Here is a 22,680-nt window from a genome sequence, read left to right on the forward strand (position 1 = left end):
GTTGAAAGGAGATGAACGGGGCAGTAGCGGGTGACTGGAATGTGTTGCCAGGAGTGGTGGTGGAGGCAGATAGGCTCACAGACAGCCACATGAATGTACAGGGAACGGGAGGAGGAGTTCAGCACAGACACTGTGGGCCGAACAGCATGTTCCTGTGCTGTTGTGTTTGTCAGGAAGTGATGTGGCAGCTCTGGTTCGGCCGCATCTGGAGTATTGTGTACAGCTCTGGTCGCCCCACCACAGGAAGGATGTTCAGGCTTTGGGGGAGGTTTACCACGATGCCGCCTGGCTCAGAGAGAGAGGTTGCACAAATTGGATTAGCGCAGAGGCTGACGGGAGATCTGATAGAGATTTAAAAGATTATGAGAGACAGAGATAGAGTAGACAAACAGTATCTTTTCCTGAGGTTTGAAATGTCAAACACCAGAGCACATGCATTTAAGGCGTGAGGGGGTAATTATAAAGGAGATGTGAGGGGCAAGTTTTTTTTACACGGAGGGTGCAGGGTGCCTGGAATGCGCTGCCTGGGGTGGTGGAAGAGGCAGAAACATGAGGGACTTTTAAAAGACGTTTAGATGGGCCCATGAGTGTGAGGAAAACAGGGTACGGATATTCTGCAGGCAGTTTAGTTGTCCATTTGATTACTAATGTAGTTGGTTCGGCACAACATTGAGGGCCGAACGGCCTGTTCCTGTTCTATGATCCATGACTCACTCGAACATGTGTACCCACCTTTCCAAAACTCCCCCCCCCCCCCTTTTTACCCGTGGATTCTCCTTGGGCTTCCACGGACACCCGAGCACCAAGTAATTTCGGAAGAGGGACAGGCAGTCGGAACTGTCACCTCGGTCGGGGTCGGGCACAGGAGAAAACCAACAAGAGGGAGCGACTCTCCCCCTCTGCACCGGGTGACCAAAGGTCGGGAGTGTGGGGCTGACTGTAGGCGAGTTCGATCCCGACCGCTGGCGCTGTCTGTCTGTGTGGCATTTGCACGTTCCCCAAGTAACCCGCGCGTCCAACACCCCCCCCCCCCACCCCCAACAGCCCGGGGTTGGGGTAGAATCCGGGGGAAGCTGAGGGCACAGCCTCAGAATACACAGGCGTTTCTTTGGAGCAGAGACGCGGAGGAATTTCTTTAGCCAGAGGGGGTTTACTACAACGATTCCGGAATGAAAGAGGAGCGTTTGATGGCTCTAAGTCTGTACTCAATGGAGTTTAGAATGATGGAGCTTCTCACTGCAACCTATCGAATATTGAAACGCCTAGGATAGTAGGGCCTCTCCTCGCCTTCGTCTTAGTTGGGCGACCCCTTCGAACGGATGTTCCTCGACCCAGAACCGCTGCATACACTTGGTGCCAGTCTCCACCCCGTACCCGTGATCCCCTCCCTCCATGTTTCCACAAACCACTTTCTCGCCCTCTCTGCTGCGCCGTAATCCCCAATCCCTACACTGCTCTACGTCTCTGTGGCCCCCTTCCCCATGTGGGACGGACGGAAAGGCGGGGCGACCCTGGAGGATGGCACAGAGTGGCCGAAGTGGGATAGTACGATACCGCGACGGCTGCTGTGTGTGTTTTTCGCAAACGCTGACTCATTATCAGCGGTGCCGGCTCCACGCCTGCCCTATCACCTCCAGTCAGTCTTTGCCTCGCTCCCCGTCACAGTCGCCCTGTTGGATGTTGCCCCGTGGAACCGGGCAAAGTACAACACGGCTCCTAGATCAGCGAAGTGGAAGGCTGGCGCAGCGGCCGATAGCCAGTAGCCCAAGGGAGCCGGGTCCGATCCGCTCCCGAGCTCCAAAGCTGGCTGCGTGGAGTTTGCACTCTTCTCCCCCACCCCCGGGGCCTCCGGTTCCCTCCCACGTCCCAACGACATGCAGGGTGGGCAGCTGAAATCCACCCCCCCCCCCACGAGCTTGTGGTAGCATCTGGGATAAAGAGTTGACGGGCCGAATTCGTCACAGTTCAGATTTGCTTTTCAAATGTATATGGAAATAGTGAAATGCGCCGTTTGTGTGAACAATCTCCACACTCCCGGCTCTTCCGAGGTTGGGCATCCACACTATCAGTTGGACCTTTGACAGAAAGCTCCAACTGAAAGGTTACGTCGAGGACATTTGCCCCGTCCATTCTGCTGGCTCATCTGTTCAAGAGCTATTGACCTGAGGTCAGATTTCACGAATTCAACTAATGCCAACCTCTCATGGCACAGAAAGTGCAAATATTACCCTCCTCCAGACACCCAACCATAAAGACCACCTTGATCCCTCCCTCCCCCAACCAGGGAGTGAAAACCATCTTAGACTCTCCCTATCACCTCATTCTCCCATCACTCCCTGCAGTGAGGACTCAGGTAACTCCCACCTCTCCCCCATTACAAGAAAGGTATCTGTGGAATCTCCTTGTTTTAATTTACAGAATTGGGTAGTGGAGACCTGTTAAGGTTATGACAGCCAGCCCATGTGTTTCATCCCAAGGTCCAGTCACACGAATTTAAGGGCCGAATTTCAAAGGTGACATGTGGGAATTTTTTTTTCACAAAGAGAGGTGGCTGCATAGAATGCGTTGCCGGGATGGTAGTGGATGCAACTCCAATAGAGGTGTAAAATTTTGTCAGACACCCACATTAATATGTGGGGAATGGAGGGATATGGACATTGTGTAGACAGAGGGGATTAGTGTGTCAGACGCCCACATGAACGTGTGGGGAATGGAGGGATATGGACATTGTGTAGACAGAGGGGATCAGTGTGTCAGACGCCCACATGAACGTGTGGGGAATGGAGGGATATGGACATTGTGTAGACAGAGGGGAACAGTGTGTCAGACGCCAACATGAACGTGTGGGGAATGGAGGGATATGGACATTGTGTAGACAGAGGGAATCAGTGTGTCAGACGCCCACATGAACGTGTGGGGAATGGAGGGATATGGACATTGTGTAGACAGAGGGGATCAGTGTGTCAGACGCCCACATGAACGTGTGGGGAATGGAGGGATATGGACATTGTGTAGACAGAGGGGATCAGTGTGTCAGACGCCCACATGAACGTGTGGGGAATGGAGGGATATGGACATTGTGTAGACAGAGGGGATCAGTGTGTCCGACGCCCACATGAACGTGTGGGGAATGGAGGGATATGGACATTCTGTAGACAGAGGGGATCAATGTGTCCGACGCCCACATGAACGTGTGGGGAATGGAGGGATATGGACATTGTGTAGACAGAGGGGATCAGAGTGTCCGACGCACACATGAACGTGTGGGGAATGGAGGGATATGGACATTGTGTAGACAGAGGGGATCAGTGTGTCCGACGCCCACATGAACGTGTGGGGAATGGAGGGATATGGACATTGTGTAGACAGAGGGGATCAGTGTGTCCGACGCCCACATGAACGGGTGGGGAATGGAGGGATATGGACATTGTGTAGACAGAGGGGATCAGTGTGTCCGACGCCCACATGAACGGGTGGGGAATGGAGGGATATGGACATTGTGTAGACAGAGGGGATCAGTGTGTCCGACGCCCACATGAACGGGTGGGGAATGGAGGGATATGGACATTGTGCAGACAGAGGGGATCAGTGTGTCCGACGCCCACATGAACGGGTGGGGAATGGAGGGATATGGACATTGTGCAGACAGAGGGGATCAGTGTGTCCGACGCCCACATGAACGGGTGGGGAATGGAGGGATATGGACATTGTGCAGACAGAGGGGATCAGTGTGTCCGACGCCCACATGAACGGGTGGGGAATGGAGGGATATGGACATTGTGCAGACAGAGGGGATCAGTGTGTCCGACGCCCACATGAACGGGTGGGGAATGGAGGGATATGGACATTGTGCAGAGGGGATCAGTGTGTCCGACGCCCACATGAACGTGTGGGGAATGGAGGGATATGGACTTTGTGCAGACAGAGGGGATCAGTGTGTCCGACACACACACATGAACGTGTGGGGAATGGAGGGATATGGACATTGTGTAGACAGAGGGGATCAGTGTGTCCGACGCCCACATGAACGTGTGGGGAATGGAGGGATATGGACATTGTGTAGACAGAGGGGATCAGTGTGTCCGACACACACACATGAACGTGTGGGGAATGGTGGGATATGGACATTGTGTAGACAGAGGGGATCAGTGTGTCCGACGCCCACATGAACGTGTGGGGAATGGAGGGATATGGACATTGTGTAGACAGAGGGGATCAGTGTGTCCGACGCCCACATGAACGTGTGGGGAATGGAGGGATATGGACATTGTGTAGACAGAGGGGATCAGTGTGTCCGACACACACACATGAACGTGTGGGGAATGGTGGGATATGGACATTGTGTAGACAGAGGGGATCAGTGTGTCCGACGCCCACATGAACGTGTGGGGAATGGAGGGATATGGACATTGTGTAGACAGAGGGGATCAGTGTGTCCGACGCCCACATGAACGTGTGGGGAATGGAGGGATATGGACATTGTGTAGACAGAGGGGATCAGTGTGTCCGACGCCCACATGAACGTGTGGGGAATGGAGGGATATGGACATTGTGCAGACAGAGGGGATCAGTGTGTCCGACGCCCACATGAACGTGTGGGGAATGGAGGGATATGGACATTGTGCAGACAGAGGGGATCAGTGTGTCCGACGCCCACATGAACGTGTGGGGAATGGAGGGATATGGACATTGTGTAGACAGAGGGGATCAGTGTGTCCGACACACACACATGAACGTGTGGGGAATGGTGGGATATGGACATTGTGTAGACAGAGGGGATCAGTGTGTCCGACGCCCACATGAACGTGTGGGGAATGGAGGGATATGGACATTGTGTAGACAGAGAGGATCAGTGTGTCCGACACACACACATGAACGTGTGGGGAATGGTGGGATATGGACATTGTGTAGACAGAGGGGATCAGTGTGTCCGACGCCCACATGAACGTGTGGGGAATGGAGGGATATGGACATTGTGTAGACAGAGGGGATCAGTGTGTCCGACGCCCACATGAACGGGTGGGGAATGGAGGGATATGGACATTGTGTAGACAGAGGGGATCAGTGTGTCCGACGCCCACATGAACGTGTGGGGAATGGAGGGATATGGACATTATGTAGACAGAGGGGATCAGTGTGTCCGACGCCCACATGAACGGGTGGGGAATGGAGGGATATGGACATTGTGCAGACAGAGGGGATCAGTGTGTCCGACGCCCACATGAACGGGTGGGGAATGGAGGGATATGGACATTGTGCAGAGGGGATCAGTGTGTCCGACGCCCACATGAACGTGTGGGGAATGGAGGGATATGGACATTGTGTAGCCAGAGGGGATCAGTGTGTCCGACGCCCACATGAACGGGTGGGGAATGGAGGGATATGGACATTGTGCAGACAGAGGGGATCAGTGTGTCCGACACACACACATGAACGTGTGGGGAATGGAGGGATATGGACTTTGTGCAGACAGAGGGGATCAGTGTGTCCGACACACACACATGAACGTGTGGGGAATGGAGGGATATGGACTTTGTGCAGACAGAGGGGATCAGTGTGTCCGACACACACACATGAACGTGTGGGGAATGGAGGGATATGGACTTTGTGTAGACAGAGGGGATCAGTGTGTCCGACACACACACATGAACGTGTGGGGAATGGAGGGATATGGACTTTGTGCAGACAGAGGGGATCAGTGTGTCCGACACCCACATGAAAGTGTGGGGAATGGAGGGATATGGACATTGTGTAGACAGAGGGGATCAGTGTGTCCGACACACACACATGAATGTATGGGGAATGGAGGGATATGGACTTTTGTGTAGACAGAGGGGATCAGTGTGTCAGACACATGAATGTGTGGGGAATGGAGGGACATGGACTTTGTGCAGACAGAGGGGATCAGTGTGTCCGACACACACATGAACGTGTGGGGAATGGAGGGATATGGACTTTGTGTAGACAGAGGGGATCAGTGTGTCCGACACACACATGAACGTGTGGGGAATGGAGGGATATGGACTTTGTGCAGACAGAGGGGATCAGTGTGTCCGACGCCCACATGAACGTGTGGGGAATGGAGGGACATGGACATTGTGTAGACAGAGGGGATCAGTGTGTCCGACACACACATGAACGTGTGGGGAATGGAGGGATATGGACATTGTGTAGACAGAGGGGATTAGTGTGTCCGACGCACACATGAACGTGTGGGGAATGGAGGGATATGGACATTGTGTAGACAGAGGGCATCAGTGTGTCCGACGCCCACATGAACGTGTGGGGAATGGAGGGATATGGACTTTGTGCAGACAGAGGGGATCAGTGTGTCCGACGCACACATGAACGTGTGGGGAATGGAGGGATATGGACTTTGTGCAGACAGAGGGGATCAGTGTGTCCGACACACACACATGAACGTGTGTGGAATGGAGGGATATGGACATTGTGTAGACAGAGGGGATCAGTGTGTCCGACGCCCACATGAACGTGTGGGGAATGGAGGGATATGGACATTGTGTAGACAGAGGGGATCAGTGTGTCCGACACACACACATGAACGTGTGGGGAATGGAGGGATATGGACTTTGTGCAGACAGAGGGGATCAGTGTGTCCGACACACACACATGAACGTGTGGGGAATGGAGGGATATGGACATTGTGTAGACAGAGGGGATCAGTGTGTCCGACACACACACATGAACGTGTGTGGAATGGAGGGATATGGACATTGTGCAGACAGAGGGGATCAGTGTGTCCGACGCCCACATGAACGTGTGGGGAATGGAGGGATATGGACATTGTGTAGACAGAGGGGATTAGTGTGTCCGACACACACACATGAACGTGTGGGGAATGGAGGGATATGGACATTGTGTAGACAGAGGGGATCAGTATGTCCGACGCCCACATGAACGTGTGGGGAATGGAGGGATATGGACATTGTGTAGACAGAGGGGATCAGTGTGTCCGACACACACACATGAACGTGTGGGGAATGGAGGGATATGGACATTGTGTAGACAGAGGGGATCAGTGTGTCCGATGCCCACATGAACGTGTGGGGAATGGAGGGATATGGACTTTGTGTAGACAGAGGGGATCAGTGTGTCCGACACACACACATGAACGTGTGGGGAATGGAGGGATATGGACATTGTGCAGAGGGGATCAGTGTGTCCGACGCCCACATGAACGTGTGGGGAATGGAGGGATATGGACATTGTGTAGACAGAGGGTATTAGTGTGTCCGACGCCCACATGAACGTGTGGGGAATGGAGGGATATGGACATTGTGTAGACAGAGGGGATCAGTGTGTCTGACGCCCACATGAACGTGTGGGGAATGGAGGGATATGGACATTGTGTAGACAGAGGGGATTAGTGTGTCCGATGCCCACATGAACGTGTGGGGAATGGAGGGATATGGACTTTGTGTAGACAGAGGGGATCAGTGTGTCCGACACACACACATGAACGTGTGGGGAATGGAGGGATATGGACATTGTGCAGAGGGGATCAGTGTGTCCGACGCCCACATGAACGTGTGGGGAATGGAGGGATATGGACATTGTGTAGACAGAGGGGATTAGTGTGTCCGACGCCCACATGAACGTGTGGGGAATGGAGGGATATGGACATTGTGTAGACAGAGGGGATCAGTGTGTCTGACGCCCACATGAACGTATGGGGAATGGAGGGATATGGACATTGTGTAGACAGAGGGGATTAGTGTGTCCGACGCCCACATGAACGTGTGGGGAATGGAGGGATATGGACTTTGTGTAGACAGAGGGGATCAGTGTGTCCGATGCCCACATGAACGTGTGGGGAATGGAGGGATATGGACTTTGTGTAGACAGAGGGGATCAGTGTGTCCGATGCCCACATGAACGTGTGGGGAATGGACGGATATGGACATTGTGTAGACAGAGGGGATCAGTGTGTCCGACGCCCACATGAACGTGTGGGGAATGGAGGGATATGGACATTGTGTAGACAGAGGGGATTAGTGTGTCAGACACATGGATGTGTGGGGAATGGAGGGATATGGACATTGTGTAGACAGAGGGGATCAGTGTGTCAGACACACACATGAATGTGTGGGGAATGGAGGGATATGGACATTGTGCAGACAGAGGGGATCAGTGTGTCCGACGCCCACATGAACGTGTGGGGAATGGAGGGATATGGACATTGTGCAGACAGAGGGGATCAGTGTGTCCGACGCCCACATGAACGTGTGGGGAATGGAGGGATATGGACATTGTGTAGACAGAGGGGATCAGTGTGTCCGACACACACACATGAACGTGTGGGGAATGGTGGGATATGGACATTGTGTAGACAGAGGGGATCAGTGTGTCCGACGCCCACATGAACGTGTGGGGAATGGAGGGATATGGACATTGTGTAGACAGAGAGGATCAGTGTGTCCGACACACACACATGAACGTGTGGGGAATGGTGGGATATGGACATTGTGTAGACAGAGGGGATCAGTGTGTCCGACGCCCACATGAACGTGTGGGGAATGGAGGGATATGGACATTGTGTAGACAGAGGGGATCAGTGTGTCCGACGCCCACATGAACGGGTGGGGAATGGAGGGATATGGACATTGTGTAGACAGAGGGGATCAGTGTGTCCGACGCCCACATGAACGTGTGGGGAATGGAGGGATATGGACATTATGTAGACAGAGGGGATCAGTGTGTCCGACGCCCACATGAACGGGTGGGGAATGGAGGGATATGGACATTGTGCAGACAGAGGGGATCAGTGTGTCCGACGCCCACATGAACGGGTGGGGAATGGAGGGATATGGACATTGTGCAGAGGGGATCAGTGTGTCCGACGCCCACATGAACGTGTGGGGAATGGAGGGATATGGACATTGTGTAGCCAGAGGGGATCAGTGTGTCCGACGCCCACATGAACGGGTGGGGAATGGAGGGATATGGACATTGTGCAGACAGAGGGGATCAGTGTGTCCGACACACACACATGAACGTGTGGGGAATGGAGGGATATGGACTTTGTGCAGACAGAGGGGATCAGTGTGTCCGACACACACACATGAACGTGTGGGGAATGGAGGGATATGGACTTTGTGCAGACAGAGGGGATCAGTGTGTCCGACACACACACATGAACGTGTGGGGAATGGAGGGATATGGACTTTGTGTAGACAGAGGGGATCAGTGTGTCCGACACACACACATGAACGTGTGGGGAATGGAGGGATATGGACTTTGTGCAGACAGAGGGGATCAGTGTGTCCGACACCCACATGAAAGTGTGGGGAATGGAGGGATATGGACATTGTGTAGACAGAGGGGATCAGTGTGTCCGACACACACACATGAATGTATGGGGAATGGAGGGATATGGACTTTTGTGTAGACAGAGGGGATCAGTGTGTCAGACACATGAATGTGTGGGGAATGGAGGGACATGGACTTTGTGCAGACAGAGGGGATCAGTGTGTCCGACACACACATGAACGTGTGGGGAATGGAGGGATATGGACTTTGTGTAGACAGAGGGGATCAGTGTGTCCGACACACACATGAACGTGTGGGGAATGGAGGGATATGGACTTTGTGCAGACAGAGGGGATCAGTGTGTCCGACGCCCACATGAACGTGTGGGGAATGGAGGGACATGGACATTGTGTAGACAGAGGGGATCAGTGTGTCCGACACACACATGAACGTGTGGGGAATGGAGGGATATGGACATTGTGTAGACAGAGGGGATTAGTGTGTCCGACGCACACATGAACGTGTGGGGAATGGAGGGATATGGACATTGTGTAGACAGAGGGCATCAGTGTGTCCGACGCCCACATGAACGTGTGGGGAATGGAGGGATATGGACTTTGTGCAGACAGAGGGGATCAGTGTGTCCGACGCACACATGAACGTGTGGGGAATGGAGGGATATGGACTTTGTGCAGACAGAGGGGATCAGTGTGTCCGACACACACACATGAACGTGTGTGGAATGGAGGGATATGGACATTGTGTAGACAGAGGGGATCAGTGTGTCCGACGCCCACATGAACGTGTGGGGAATGGAGGGATATGGACATTGTGTAGACAGAGGGGATCAGTGTGTCCGACACACACACATGAACGTGTGGGGAATGGAGGGATATGGACTTTGTGCAGACAGAGGGGATCAGTGTGTCCGACACACACACATGAACGTGTGGGGAATGGAGGGATATGGACATTGTGTAGACAGAGGGGATCAGTGTGTCCGACACACACACATGAACGTGTGTGGAATGGAGGGATATGGACATTGTGCAGACAGAGGGGATCAGTGTGTCCGACGCCCACATGAACGTGTGGGGAATGGAGGGATATGGACATTGTGTAGACAGAGGGGATTAGTGTGTCCGACACACACACATGAACGTGTGGGGAATGGAGGGATATGGACATTGTGTAGACAGAGGGGATCAGTGTGTCCGACGCCCACATGAACGTGTGGGGAATGGAGGGATATGGACATTGTGTAGACAGAGGGGATCAGTGTGTCCGACACACACACATGAACGTGTGGGGAATGGAGGGATATGGACATTGTGTAGACAGAGGGGATCAGTGTGTCCGATGCCCACATGAACGTGTGGGGAATGGAGGGATATGGACTTTGTGTAGACAGAGGGGATCAGTGTGTCCGACACACACACATGAACGTGTGGGGAATGGAGGGATATGGACATTGTGCAGAGGGGATCAGTGTGTCCGACGCCCACATGAACGTGTGGGGAATGGAGGGATATGGACATTGTGTAGACAGAGGGTATTAGTGTGTCCGACGCCCACATGAACGTGTGGGGAATGGAGGGATATGGACATTGTGTAGACAGAGGGGATCAGTGTGTCTGACGCCCACATGAACGTGTGGGGAATGGAGGGATATGGACATTGTGTAGACAGAGGGGATTAGTGTGTCCGATGCCCACATGAACGTGTGGGGAATGGAGGGATATGGACTTTGTGTAGACAGAGGGGATCAGTGTGTCCGACACACACACATGAACGTGTGGGGAATGGAGGGATATGGACATTGTGCAGAGGGGATCAGTGTGTCCGACGCCCACATGAACGTGTGGGGAATGGAGGGATATGGACATTGTGTAGACAGAGGGGATTAGTGTGTCCGACGCCCACATGAACGTGTGGGGAATGGAGGGATATGGACATTGTGTAGACAGAGGGGATCAGTGTGTCTGACGCCCACATGAACGTATGGGGAATGGAGGGATATGGACATTGTGTAGACAGAGGGGATTAGTGTGTCCGACGCCCACATGAACGTGTGGGGAATGGAGGGATATGGACTTTGTGTAGACAGAGGGGATCAGTGTGTCCGATGCCCACATGAACGTGTGGGGAATGGAGGGATATGGACTTTGTGTAGACAGAGGGGATCAGTGTGTCCGATGCCCACATGAACGTGTGGGGAATGGACGGATATGGACATTGTGTAGACAGAGGGGATCAGTGTGTCCGACGCCCACATGAACGTGTGGGGAATGGAGGGATATGGACATTGTGTAGACAGAGGGGATTAGTGTGTCAGACACATGGATGTGTGGGGAATGGAGGGATATGGACATTGTGTAGACAGAGGGGATCAGTGTGTCAGACACACACATGAATGTGTGGGGAATGGAGGGATATGGACATTGTGTAGACAGAGGGGATCAGTGTGTCCGACGCCCACATGAACGTGTGGGGAATGGAGGGATATGGACATTGTGTAGACAGAGGGGATTAGTGTGTCAGACACATGGATGTGTGGGGAATGGAGGGATATGGACATTGTGTAGACAGAGGGGATCAGTGTGTCCGACGCCCACATGAACGTGTGGGGAATGGAGGGATATGGACATTGTGTAGACAGAGGGGATTAGTGTGTTAGACACATGAAAGTGTGGGGAATGGAGGGATATGGACATTTTGTAGACAGAGGGGATCAGTGTGTCAGACACATGAACGTGTGGGGAATGGAGGGATATGGACATTGTGTAGACAGAGGGGATCAGTGTGTCCGACACCAACATGAACGTGTGGGGAATGTAGGGATATGGACATTGTGCAGACAGAGGGGATTAGTGTGTCCGACACCCACATGAACGTGTGGGGAATGGAGGGATATGGACATTGTGCAGACAGAGGGGATTAGTGTGTCCGACACCCACATGAACGAGTGGGGAATGGAGGGATATGGACATTGTGCAGACAGAGGGGATCAGTGTGTCCGACACACACACATGAACGTGTGGGGAATGGAGGGATATGGACTTTGTGCAGACAGAGGGGATCAGTGTGTCCGACACACACACATGAACGTGTGGGGAATGGAGGGATATGGACTTTGTGTAGACAGAGGGGATCAGTGTGTCCGACACACACACATGAACGTGTGGGGAATGGAGGGATATGGACTTTGTGTAGACAGAGGGGATCAGTGTGTCCGACGCCCACATGAACGTGTGGGGAATGCAGGGATATGGACATTGTGTAGACAGAGGGGATTAGTGTGTCAGACACATGAATGTGTGGGGAATGGAGGGATATGGACATTGTGTAGACAGAGGGGATTAGTGTGTCAGACACCCACTTGAACGAGTGGGGAATGGAGGGATATGGACATTGTGTAGACAGAGGGGATCAGTGTGTTAGACACATGAATGTGTGGGGAATGCAGGGATATGGACATTGTGTAGACAGAGGGGATTAGTGTGTCCGACACCCACATGAACGTGTGGGGAATGGAGGGATATGGATATTGTGCAGACAGAGGGGATTAGTGTGTTAGACACATGAATGTGTGGGGAATGGAGGGATATGGACATTGTGTAGACAGGGGATTTCGTTTAGTTCACTGTTGAACAACTAACTGAATAAGCTCTCTTCCTGTGCTGTTCTATGTAAATGGCCTTTCATTAGAAGGAAATGTCATTCACCTCAAAGACCCCTAAAGGCCTCCCTGCCTGTGACCCTCTATGCCCTTCTGACCTCAGTGACCCCCTACACCCCCTCTGCAATCTCTCCAACTCCCATCTGCGCTGTGCTTGCAATTCCTCAGACCAAATTTATCTACTGTCCTGGTTTTGTCGATGGTGAAGGGGAAGCAGGGGAGAGGTCAGACAATCACGAGCAGATGGAGTGGGGGAGGCAGATCGGACTCGGGTTTCTGCAGAGTCAGGTCATGTGTGGTGAGGTGGGCGGGAGGCTGGCCTGCAGCTGAAGCACTAAATAATCACAGCGGCTGTCACGTCACTGCCCTCTCCAAATTCCTGTGCCCCAGTCTGTCCATCCCGCTCATCCTCACCTTACCCCCAGCCTCTATTTTTATATCTTCTGTGGGCATCGCACTGCAGGAGAGATGGGAGTGGGGGGCTACGGGAGGGGCTGTTGGAGTAGTCCGGACAAGTAACTGAGGTAGGTTCTTTAGACACTGCAGCCACCGTTTATGGGGGTGGATAGGGAACCAGTTGAGATCCTTGAGAGTTGTTAGATCTCCATGTACTCAAGGAAGTAGGGAGTGTCCCATCACACTCCTGACCTGTAGGTGGGGGACAGGTAATGTGGCGGATGTGGAATGCATGGACTAACCCCACAGGTAATTGTGAAGTGTCCCATCACACTCCTGACCTGTAGGTGGGGGACAGGTAATGTGGCGGATGTGGAATGCATGGACTAACCCCACAGGTAATTGTGAAGTGTCCCATCACACTCCTGACCTGTAGATGCTGTAACACTGCAGGACTAGGGTGCCTAGAAAGGGATTGGGGTGATTCTGATTAGCAAGCTGCTCTGTCATGGATAGTGGTGAGGGTGTGTGACATTTGGAGGAATACAGAGTTTGTGCTGTGTCAGTGGGTCAGAAACCAGGGGGAGGCAGGGAAGCTGGAGGTTAATAAAGAGCAAAACAACAGGCCTGTTGTTGTGTGGAGAGGCCAGGCAGGCTGCCAGCGAGGGGATGTTGTGTAATCGTGGCGGCATACCACACAGATGGGCAGCTCGCCAATTCACAGCCCAGGCTGCTGCTGCTCAAACCAGCTGCTTACACAATCGCTGGCTCTGGCCTCCAAAACTGGATGCAGCCCAGCAGCCCCAGCTACCATGACAACCCTGTAGCATAGTCCTCCACACCGGCCAGGAATGGGAAACTGCAACCGGGGGGACACACAGAGTCCCTACACCCAGAACAGTGATCACTTGCAGGAGGGAGTGCCACATGGGAGGGGCATTGGGGACGACGATGAACAGACAGACAGAGACACGAGTGTGTATGGCAGACACACAGTCCTGGGGGCTGTGGCTCCATTTGGTTTATTAACAGAGTAAATGCACAATCTCGTTTGCAAAAAAAACGAAAGAGGAACATGTCTGGTGTGGGTTACGTTATGAAACATGATTTCCATGCACACGTCCCTGCAGTGACAGGGCCACACTCTGTACATTGGCCGCTGTGGGCAGAGGTCAGAGAGAAGGCCCAGGAGAGCAGAGGCCACCACCTCTTGGGACCTGGTAAGACTGAGGAACCGTTTGTTAAAAGCAAGAGGAGGGAGAGGGGAAGGGATTGAACGAGAACAAGTGAATTCAAACCAAGAGACGACCCCAGGATTTAACGCACCCCACAGATGAGTGGGGTGGAGGGGTGGAGCAGTCTCTCCCACCTCCCTCTGCCTCCCCCCACAGCCTAATGTACTGAGAAACCAACGTCAGTTGCATCTCTAGGGGATGACAGGAGAGACCTTACATCCCTGGCCCCCCACTCCTCTGTCCCCCGCCCTGGACCACTGAAGACGGGACCCTTGGAAAACAAGGTCTCTGTACATTCCAGTAAAATATAAAAACGTCCATTGTTTCCCTCCTCGTCTGTGTGCAGCAGGTGGGGGCCCCAGGACTAGCCAATCGTCAGACCGAAGCCACACTGGAACTTGTTCTTCCTGTGGTTGAGGAAGGCTCCCAGAGCCAGTGTCAGGGGCAGGGGCACCAATTTCTTCTCCAAGGTGGCGCCTACCACCCAGTTACTGTCCAAGGAACCTGCAGACACACAGTTTGGTGGGGAGGATAGAAGAGAAAAGAATTAAGTGTGCCTCATTTCATTGACTCTACCTCCTATCAGGTCACTGCCTGACCCACCCCACAGGCCTCTGCTCTCCACACACTGCACTGTGCTCTTAGAAATGAGTCCGCGCCTGTCGATCTCTTTACTTATTTAGTGATACAGCACACAGTAGGTCCTTCTGGCTCTTCAGAGTTATGCTGCACCAGCAACCCCACAACCCTGATTTAACCCCAGCTTAATCTTAGTACAATTAATCTACCCAGTATGTCTTTAGGCTGTGGGAGGTACTTCCACCTTTCAGGGGCAAATCCTGGCCTCCACTGTAGAAACTCCCTCTGGATCCACAGTACAGTGCTGATGTAACTGCTTGGGAATGGGTACAGGGGGAGTTTGAGGGGGATGGAAATTGTCTTAACGAAGGCCAGGATCAGTCTCGAACAGTCCCTCTGGAATAGGGGGAAGGAAGTCAGAAATCGAAGCAAGAGGCGGAGAGGGAAGGACTAAAGGCATCTCGGAGAGAAGCCATTTTTTAAAAAACTGATCGAGGAAAAGAGGCTAGACTGCGCAGGCACGTGATGTAGCATGCCAAAGGTTTAAATAAAAGATCACCATATACAGCAGCCATTGTAGGAGTGGACTGAGTTAGAGTGGGACGGCTTTGGCGTGAACAGGCAGAGGCGAGGGTAGGTTCGGTAAGTTTTGTTTTGTTCATTTAGAGTAGACAGAATGCCAGGCAGGATGTTGGAATGTTCCTCTTGCAGGATGTGGGAAGTCAGGGAGACCTCCAGTGTCCCTGACAACGACACCGGCAAGAAGTGCATCCAGCTGCAGCTCCTAACAAACTGCATTAGGGAACAGGAGCTGGAGCTGGATGACTCCGGATCATTCAGGAGAATGAGGAGTCTATAGATAGTAGCTACAGGGAGGTAGTTATGTCAAAGGAGCAGCGCACAGGTAATTGGGTTACTGTCAGGTGAGGGAAGGGGAAAGGGCAGGCAGAGCAGGGCTCCCCTGTGGCCATTCCCCTCAACAACAGGTATACAGATTTGGATACTGTTGAGGGAGATAACTTACCTGGGACAAGCTGTGGCAGCCGGATCTCTGGCACTGAGTCTGGTTCTGCAGTGCAGAAGGGAGGGGGGAAGAAGAGGAGAGCGGTAGTGATAGGGGACTCGATAGTTAGAGGTACTGACAGGAGGTTCTGTGGTCGTAACAGAGGCTCCCGGATGGTTTGTTGCCTCACGGGTGCCAGGGTCAGGGATGTCTATGATCACGTGCGCAGCATTCTGAAGTGGGAGGGTGATCAGCCAGATGTCGTGGTACACATCGGTACCAATGATGTAGGAAGAAAGAGTGAGGAGGTCCTGAAGAGTGAGTATAGAGAGCTTGGTAGGAAGTTAAAAAGCAGAACCTCGAGGGTGGTAATCTCAGGACTGCTACCTGTGCCACATGCCAGTGAGGGTAAGAATAGGATGCTCTGGAGGATGAACACGTGGTTGAGGAACTGTTGTAGGGGGCAGGGTTTCAGATTTCAGGATCATTGGGACCTCTTCTGGGGCAGGTGGGACCTGTACAAGAGAGACGAGTTACACTTGAACTACAGGGGGACCAATATCCTTGCAGGGAGGTTTGTTAGTGCTGTTGGGGGGGTTTAAATGAGATTTGCAGGGGAATGGGAACCAGAGTGCCAGAGTAGATAGTGGAGTGGGTCTGAAAATAAATGATGTTAAAGTTTCATGCAAAGTCACAAATAGAAGGGTTGTGTGTGGTGGTAATAATCTTCTGAGGTGTGTCTATTTCAATGCGAGGAGTACTGTGGGGAAGGCTGATGAGCTGAGGGCATGGATTGACACGTGGAATTATGACATTGTAGCCATTAGTGAAACTTGGCTACAGGAGGGGCAGGACTGGCAGCTTAATGTTCCAGGGTTTCGATGTTTCAGACGTGATAGAGGCAGAGGGATGAAGGGTGGGGGTGGGTGGCATTGCTAGTCAGGGAAAATGTTACAGCAGTGCTCAGGCAGGACAGATTAGAGGGCTTGTCTACCGAGGCCATTCGGGTGGAGCTGAGAAATAGGAAAGGTATGACCACATTAATGGGGTTGTATTATAGACCACCCAATAGTCAGCGAGAATTGGAGGAGCAAATCTGCAGAGAGATAACAGACAACTGCAGGAAACAGAAAGTTGTGATCGTAGGGGATTTTAATTTTCCACATATTGATTGGGACTCCCATACTGTTAAAGGTCTAGAATGGTTAGAGTTGTAAAATGTGTTCAGGAAAGTTTTCTAAATCAATATATAGAGGTCCGACTAGAGAGGATGCAATATTAGATCTTCTATTACTAAACGAGTTAGGACAGGTGAAGGAAGTGTGTGTAGGGGAACACTTTGGTTCCAGTGATCATAACACCATTAGTTTCAACTTGATCAGGGATAAAGATAGATCTGGTCCTCGGGTTGAGGGTTTAAACTGGAAAAAGGCCAAATTTGAAGAAATGAGAAAGGATCTAAAAACCATGGATTGGGACAGGTTGTTCTCTGGCAAGGATGTCATTGGTAAGTGGGAAGCCTTCAAAGGAGAAATTTTGAGATTACGGAGATTATATGTTCCTGTCAGGGTTAAAGGCAAAGTGAATAAGAATAAGGAACCTTGGTTCTCAAGGGATACTGGAACTCTGATAAAGAAGAAGAGAGAGATGTATGACATGTATAGGCAACAGGGAGCAAATAAGGTGCATGAGGAGTATAAAAAGAGTAAGAAAATACTTAAGAAATCAGGAGGGCTAAAAGAAGACATGAGGTTGCTTTGGCAGTCAAGGTGAAGGATAATCCAAAGAGCTTCTACAGGTATATTAAGAGCAAAAGGATAGTAAAGGATAAAATTGGTCCTCTTGAAGATCAGAATGGTCGGCTATGTATGGAACCAAAAGAAATGGGAGAGATCTTAAATGGTTTTTTTGCGTCTGTATTTACTAAGGAAACTGGCATGGAGTCAATGGAAATAAGGCAAACAAGTAGTGAGGTCATGGAGCCTATACAGATTGAAGAGGAGGAGGTGCTTCCTATCTTGAGGCAAATCAGAGTAGATAAATCCCCAGGACCTGACAGAGTACTCCCTCGGACCTTGAAGGAAACTAGTGTTGAAATTGCAGGGGCCCTGGCAGATATATTTAAAATGTTGGTATCTACGGGTGAGGTGCCGGAGGATTGGAGGATAGCTCATGCTGTTCCGTTGTTTAAAAAAGGCTCTAAAAGTAATCCGGGAAATTACAGGCCGGTAAGTTTGATGTTGGTAGTAGGTAAATTATTGGAAGGAGTACTAAGAGATAGGATCTACAAGTATTTAGATAGACAGGGACTTATTAGGGAGAGTCAACATAGCTTTGTGCGTGGTAGGTCATGTTTAACAAATCTATTAGAGCTTTTCAAGGAGGTTACCAGGAAAGTGGATGAAGGGAAGTGGATGTTGTATACATGGACTTCAGTAAGGCCTTTGACAAGGTTCTGCATGGGAGGTGTGTTAGGAAGATTCAGTCCCTAGGTATACATGGTGAGGTAGTAAATTGGATTAGACATTGGCTCAGTGGGAGAAGCCAGAGAGTGGTAGTGGAGGATTGCTTCTCTGAGTGAAGGCCTGTGATTAGTGGTGTGTCACAAGGATCAGAGTTGGCTCCATTGTTATTTGTCATCTATATCAATGATCTGGATGATAATGTGGTAAATTGGATCAGCAAATTTGCTGATGATACAAAGATTGGAGGTGTAGTGGACAGTAAGGAAGGTTTTCAAAGCTTGCAGAGGGATCTGGACCAGCTGGAAAAATGGGCTGAAAAATGGCAGATGGAGTTTAATACAGACAAGTGTGAGGTATTGCACTTTGGAAGGACAAACCAAGGTAGAACATACAAGGTAAATGGTAGGGCACTGAGGAGTGCAGTAGAACAGAGGGATCTGGGAATACAGATACAAAATTCCCAAAAGTGGCGTCACAGGTAGGTAGGGTAGTAAAGGGAGCTTTTGGTACATTGGCCTTTATAAATCAAAGTATTGAGTATAAGAGTTGGAATGTAATGGTGAGGTTGTATAAGACATTGGTGAGGCCGAATTTGGAGTATTGTGTGCAGTTTTGGTCACCGAATTACAGGAAGGATATTAATAAGGTTGAAAGAATGCAGAGAAGGTTTACAAGGATGTTGCTGGGACATGAGAAACTGAGTTACAGAGAAAGGTTGAATAGGTTAGGACTTTTTTCCCTGGAGTGTAGAAGAATGAGGGGAGACTTGATAGAGGTATATAAAATTATGATAGGTATAGATAGAGTGAATGCAAGCAGGCATTTTCCACTGAGGCCAGGGGAGGAAAAAACCAGAGGACATTGGTTAAGGGTGAAGGGGGTAAAGTTTAAAGGGAACATGGGGGGGGGGGGGGTTCTTCACACAGAGAGTGGTGGGAGTGTGAAATGAGCTGCCAGATGAAGTGGTAAATGTGGGCTGACTTTTAACATTTAAGAAAAACTTGGACAGGTAAATGGATGAGAAGTATGGAGGGATATGGGCTGGGTGCAGGTCAGTGGGAGCAGGCAGCGAAATGGTTCAGCACAGTCAAAAAGGGCTAAAAGGCCTGTTTCTGTGCTGTAATGTTCTATGATTCTATGTTCTATGATTGAAGAACCAGAAAGGGATAAGGCTTAGAGGAGTCAGGACCACTTTGGAACACTGAAAGGAGGTTGAACTGAGGAGCAGAAAACAATGGAAAACCAGGATAAATGGGAAGGTCTCTTTCCTGATCAAGAAGAAGCAAAGTCCAGCGTAGGTGCCAAATGTGTGGGTGTGTGCATGTGGGGGGTGGGGTGGTGCGGGGAGAGAGGAGAGTGTGCACCTTGGGGGTGGGGTGGTGCGGGGAGAGAGGAGAGTGTGCACCTTGGGGGTGGGGTGGTGCGGGGAGAGAGGAGAGTGTGCATGTGGGGGGTGGGGTGGTGCGGGGAGAGAGGAGAGTGTGCACCTTGGGGGTGGGTGGACAGTTGGAATGGAGGGGGGGGGAAGAGGGAGAGAGGGAGAGAGGGAGAGTGGGAGAGTGAGAGATCGAGATCAAACAGAGACTGTGCTGGGAAGTCGAGAATGGATGGGATAGAACAGCCATAGCATTCACAGAGACTGGCTGTCAGCTCGTCAAAGCACCTGGAGGGTGGGAGGAGAGTGTCTCGGAATTGGCCTCTCACTCAAACTCATTAGGTACTTAGCCATTCCTGTTTGTCACCAAACCAATCATGTTTTGTCATCTGACCCACCACGCCCCCAGACTTCCTCAATCCACAAACTGTTTACCGCTCTCCCCGCCATTTCAGATCCCAGTGCCACGGTGTTCCTGTACAGTGCTTCTCTCTGTCACGTACGTCGAAACAGTTTCATTTGCATCAACGATCATCACACCCACGGATGTGCTGAGGAAAACCTCCAAGCGCCACCACACATCCCAACACCAACTCCGTACACCGCCCTCAGACATGGGAGATCAGAATTCAGCAAATCACCACCCTCCCTCAAATACACTAAAAAGAAACCGGGACCTGAGACAATGCTGTTTCCTACCATGATAAATTTACTCCTCCCCTCTCCACACCCTCTGTCCATCAGGATGTTGCACACCCACCTTTAAACAGTAGGTTGGCCTTTGGTAAGTCCAGCTGGTAGCCAAAGGTGACATTGGTTTCCTGCATGCGGAGACTGGCCTCTAGCTCCACACCCACCTGTAACTGGGAGCGGAAAGAGGACAGTGATTTAGAGTCAGCCTCGGTTGTCCCGAATCCCCTAAAGTTACAGGCCGAGGGGACCGGACTCCCAGAGTAGCTCCTCCCTGACACTGGAGAGGCACAGTCGTTGCAGGGGCAAAGTGATGTCCAGTGCGTAGCCTTATTAGGAACAGCGAGATCCCACACAGCGTCACTGACCCAGGAAGCCTCTGGAGGTCACCATGGGGTGAGGGGCTCACTACCACCAACACCGCTCCCCGTTTGGCACCAAGCACGGCGCACCCTGCTCATGCCCCAACCGCGGCATACCCCGTTTACCTGCTCATTAGCTTTGTGGTAGTACGTAGCATGTCCTCCTGCTGGGTTCAGGGTCAGTGTCCCAATCCAGTTACTGCCTGTGGGAGAGGCCAAGGGTCACTGGTCAGACAGGGTCACAGAATACACCCATCCCCATCTGTCACCCTCTGCCCACTACATCCCTCCCCATCTATGTGACCCCTATACCCTTCCACATCAGTCAGCCCCCACTCACCCCACCAGTTTAACCCCCTTCAGACCCTACACCCCCTCCTTGTCTCAGTGATCCCCTACATCCATCCTTTCTCAGAGGGCAGCCTGCATTGGCTTCAGTAAAACGACACCGCCACCTACTGGCCGCTGGTGGAATTGCTGCCAGCCAGAGAGCCTCACCACCAATGAATGACCTTTCCCTCACCCCACTCTAACAAGGGAGGGAGGCAAAAGTCTGAAAATTATAGGCCAATAAACCCGACCAGCGCTTGGCAAGAGTCCATTATTCTGGATGAGATTTTGGGGGTACTTGGAAGCAAGTAGACATGGCTTTCTTTAAGGGAAAATCTTGCCTGATAAATTAGGCAGGGTCAGTGTTGGTACTGCTTTTTCATGTTATTTGTCAATAACAGAACTGATGGCTTTGGTGGCAGAGAACACACGCAAAATGCTGGAGGAACTCGGCAGGCTTGGCAGCATCTATGGAAAAGTGTAAACAATCAATGTTTCAGGCCGAGACCGTCCCATCCTGATAGAATCATAGAACACTACAACACAGTACAGGCCCTTCAGCCCTCCATGTTGTGCCGACCCATATAATCCTTAAAAAAAAGTACTAAACCCACACTACCCCATAACCCTCCATTTTTCTTTCATCCATGTGCCTGTCTAAGAGGCTCTTAAATACCCCTAATGTTTTGGCCCCCACCACCATCCCTGGCAAGTCATTCCAGGCACTCACAACCCTCTGTGTAAAAAACTTACCCCTGATGTCTCCCCTAAACTTCCCTCCCTTAATTTTGTACATATGCCCTCTGGTGTTTGCTATTGGTGCCCTGGGAAACAGGTACTGACTATCCACCCTATCTATGCCTTTCATAATCTTGTAGACCTCTATCAAGTCCATTCTTCTACGCTCCAAAGAGAAAAGTCCCAGCTCTGCTAACCTTGCTTCATATGACTTGTTCTCCAAACCAGGCAACATCCTGGTAAATCTCCTCTGCACCCTCTCCATAGCTTCCACATCTTTCCTATAATCAGGTGACCAGAATTGAACACAATACTCTTTAAGTGCGGTCTCACCAGAGATTTGTAGAGTTGCAACATGACCTCTCTACTCTTGAACTCAATCCCCCTGCTAATGAAGCCTAGCATCCCATAGGCCTTCTTAACTACCCTATCAACCTGTGCAGCGACCTTGAGGGATGTATGGATTTGAACCCCAAGGTCCTTTTGTTCATCCACTTTCTTAAGTAACTGACCATTAATCCTGTACTCAGTCTTCTGGTTTGTCCTTCCAAAATGCAT

The 22,680-nt window shown here is 51.3% G+C and overlaps 1 protein-coding gene across 1 annotated transcript in view; it reads right to left on the reverse strand.

Annotated features, from left to right (window-relative positions):
• Positions 1-14,323: 14,323 nt before the first annotated feature.
• LOC140731977 (mitochondrial import receptor subunit TOM40 homolog) overlaps positions 14,324-22,680 on the reverse strand; it is an 81,116-nt gene continuing 72,759 nt past the window's right edge. Inside the window, exons 7-9 of the mRNA XM_073054026.1 lie at positions 21,181-21,257; positions 20,763-20,865; positions 14,324-15,084 (exon numbers count right to left, since the gene is read on the reverse strand). Of these exons, the coding sequence (XP_072910127.1) occupies positions 14,945-15,084; positions 20,763-20,865; positions 21,181-21,257 (320 nt within the window). The 3' untranslated portion in view covers positions 14,324-14,944. The remainder of the gene's footprint in view (positions 15,085-20,762; positions 20,866-21,180; positions 21,258-22,680) is intronic.

Source organism: Hemitrygon akajei, chromosome 1 (genome assembly GCF_048418815.1).
Source record: "Hemitrygon akajei chromosome 1, sHemAka1.3, whole genome shotgun sequence".
NCBI classification, from domain to species: Eukaryota; Metazoa; Chordata; class Chondrichthyes; order Myliobatiformes; family Dasyatidae; genus Hemitrygon; species Hemitrygon akajei.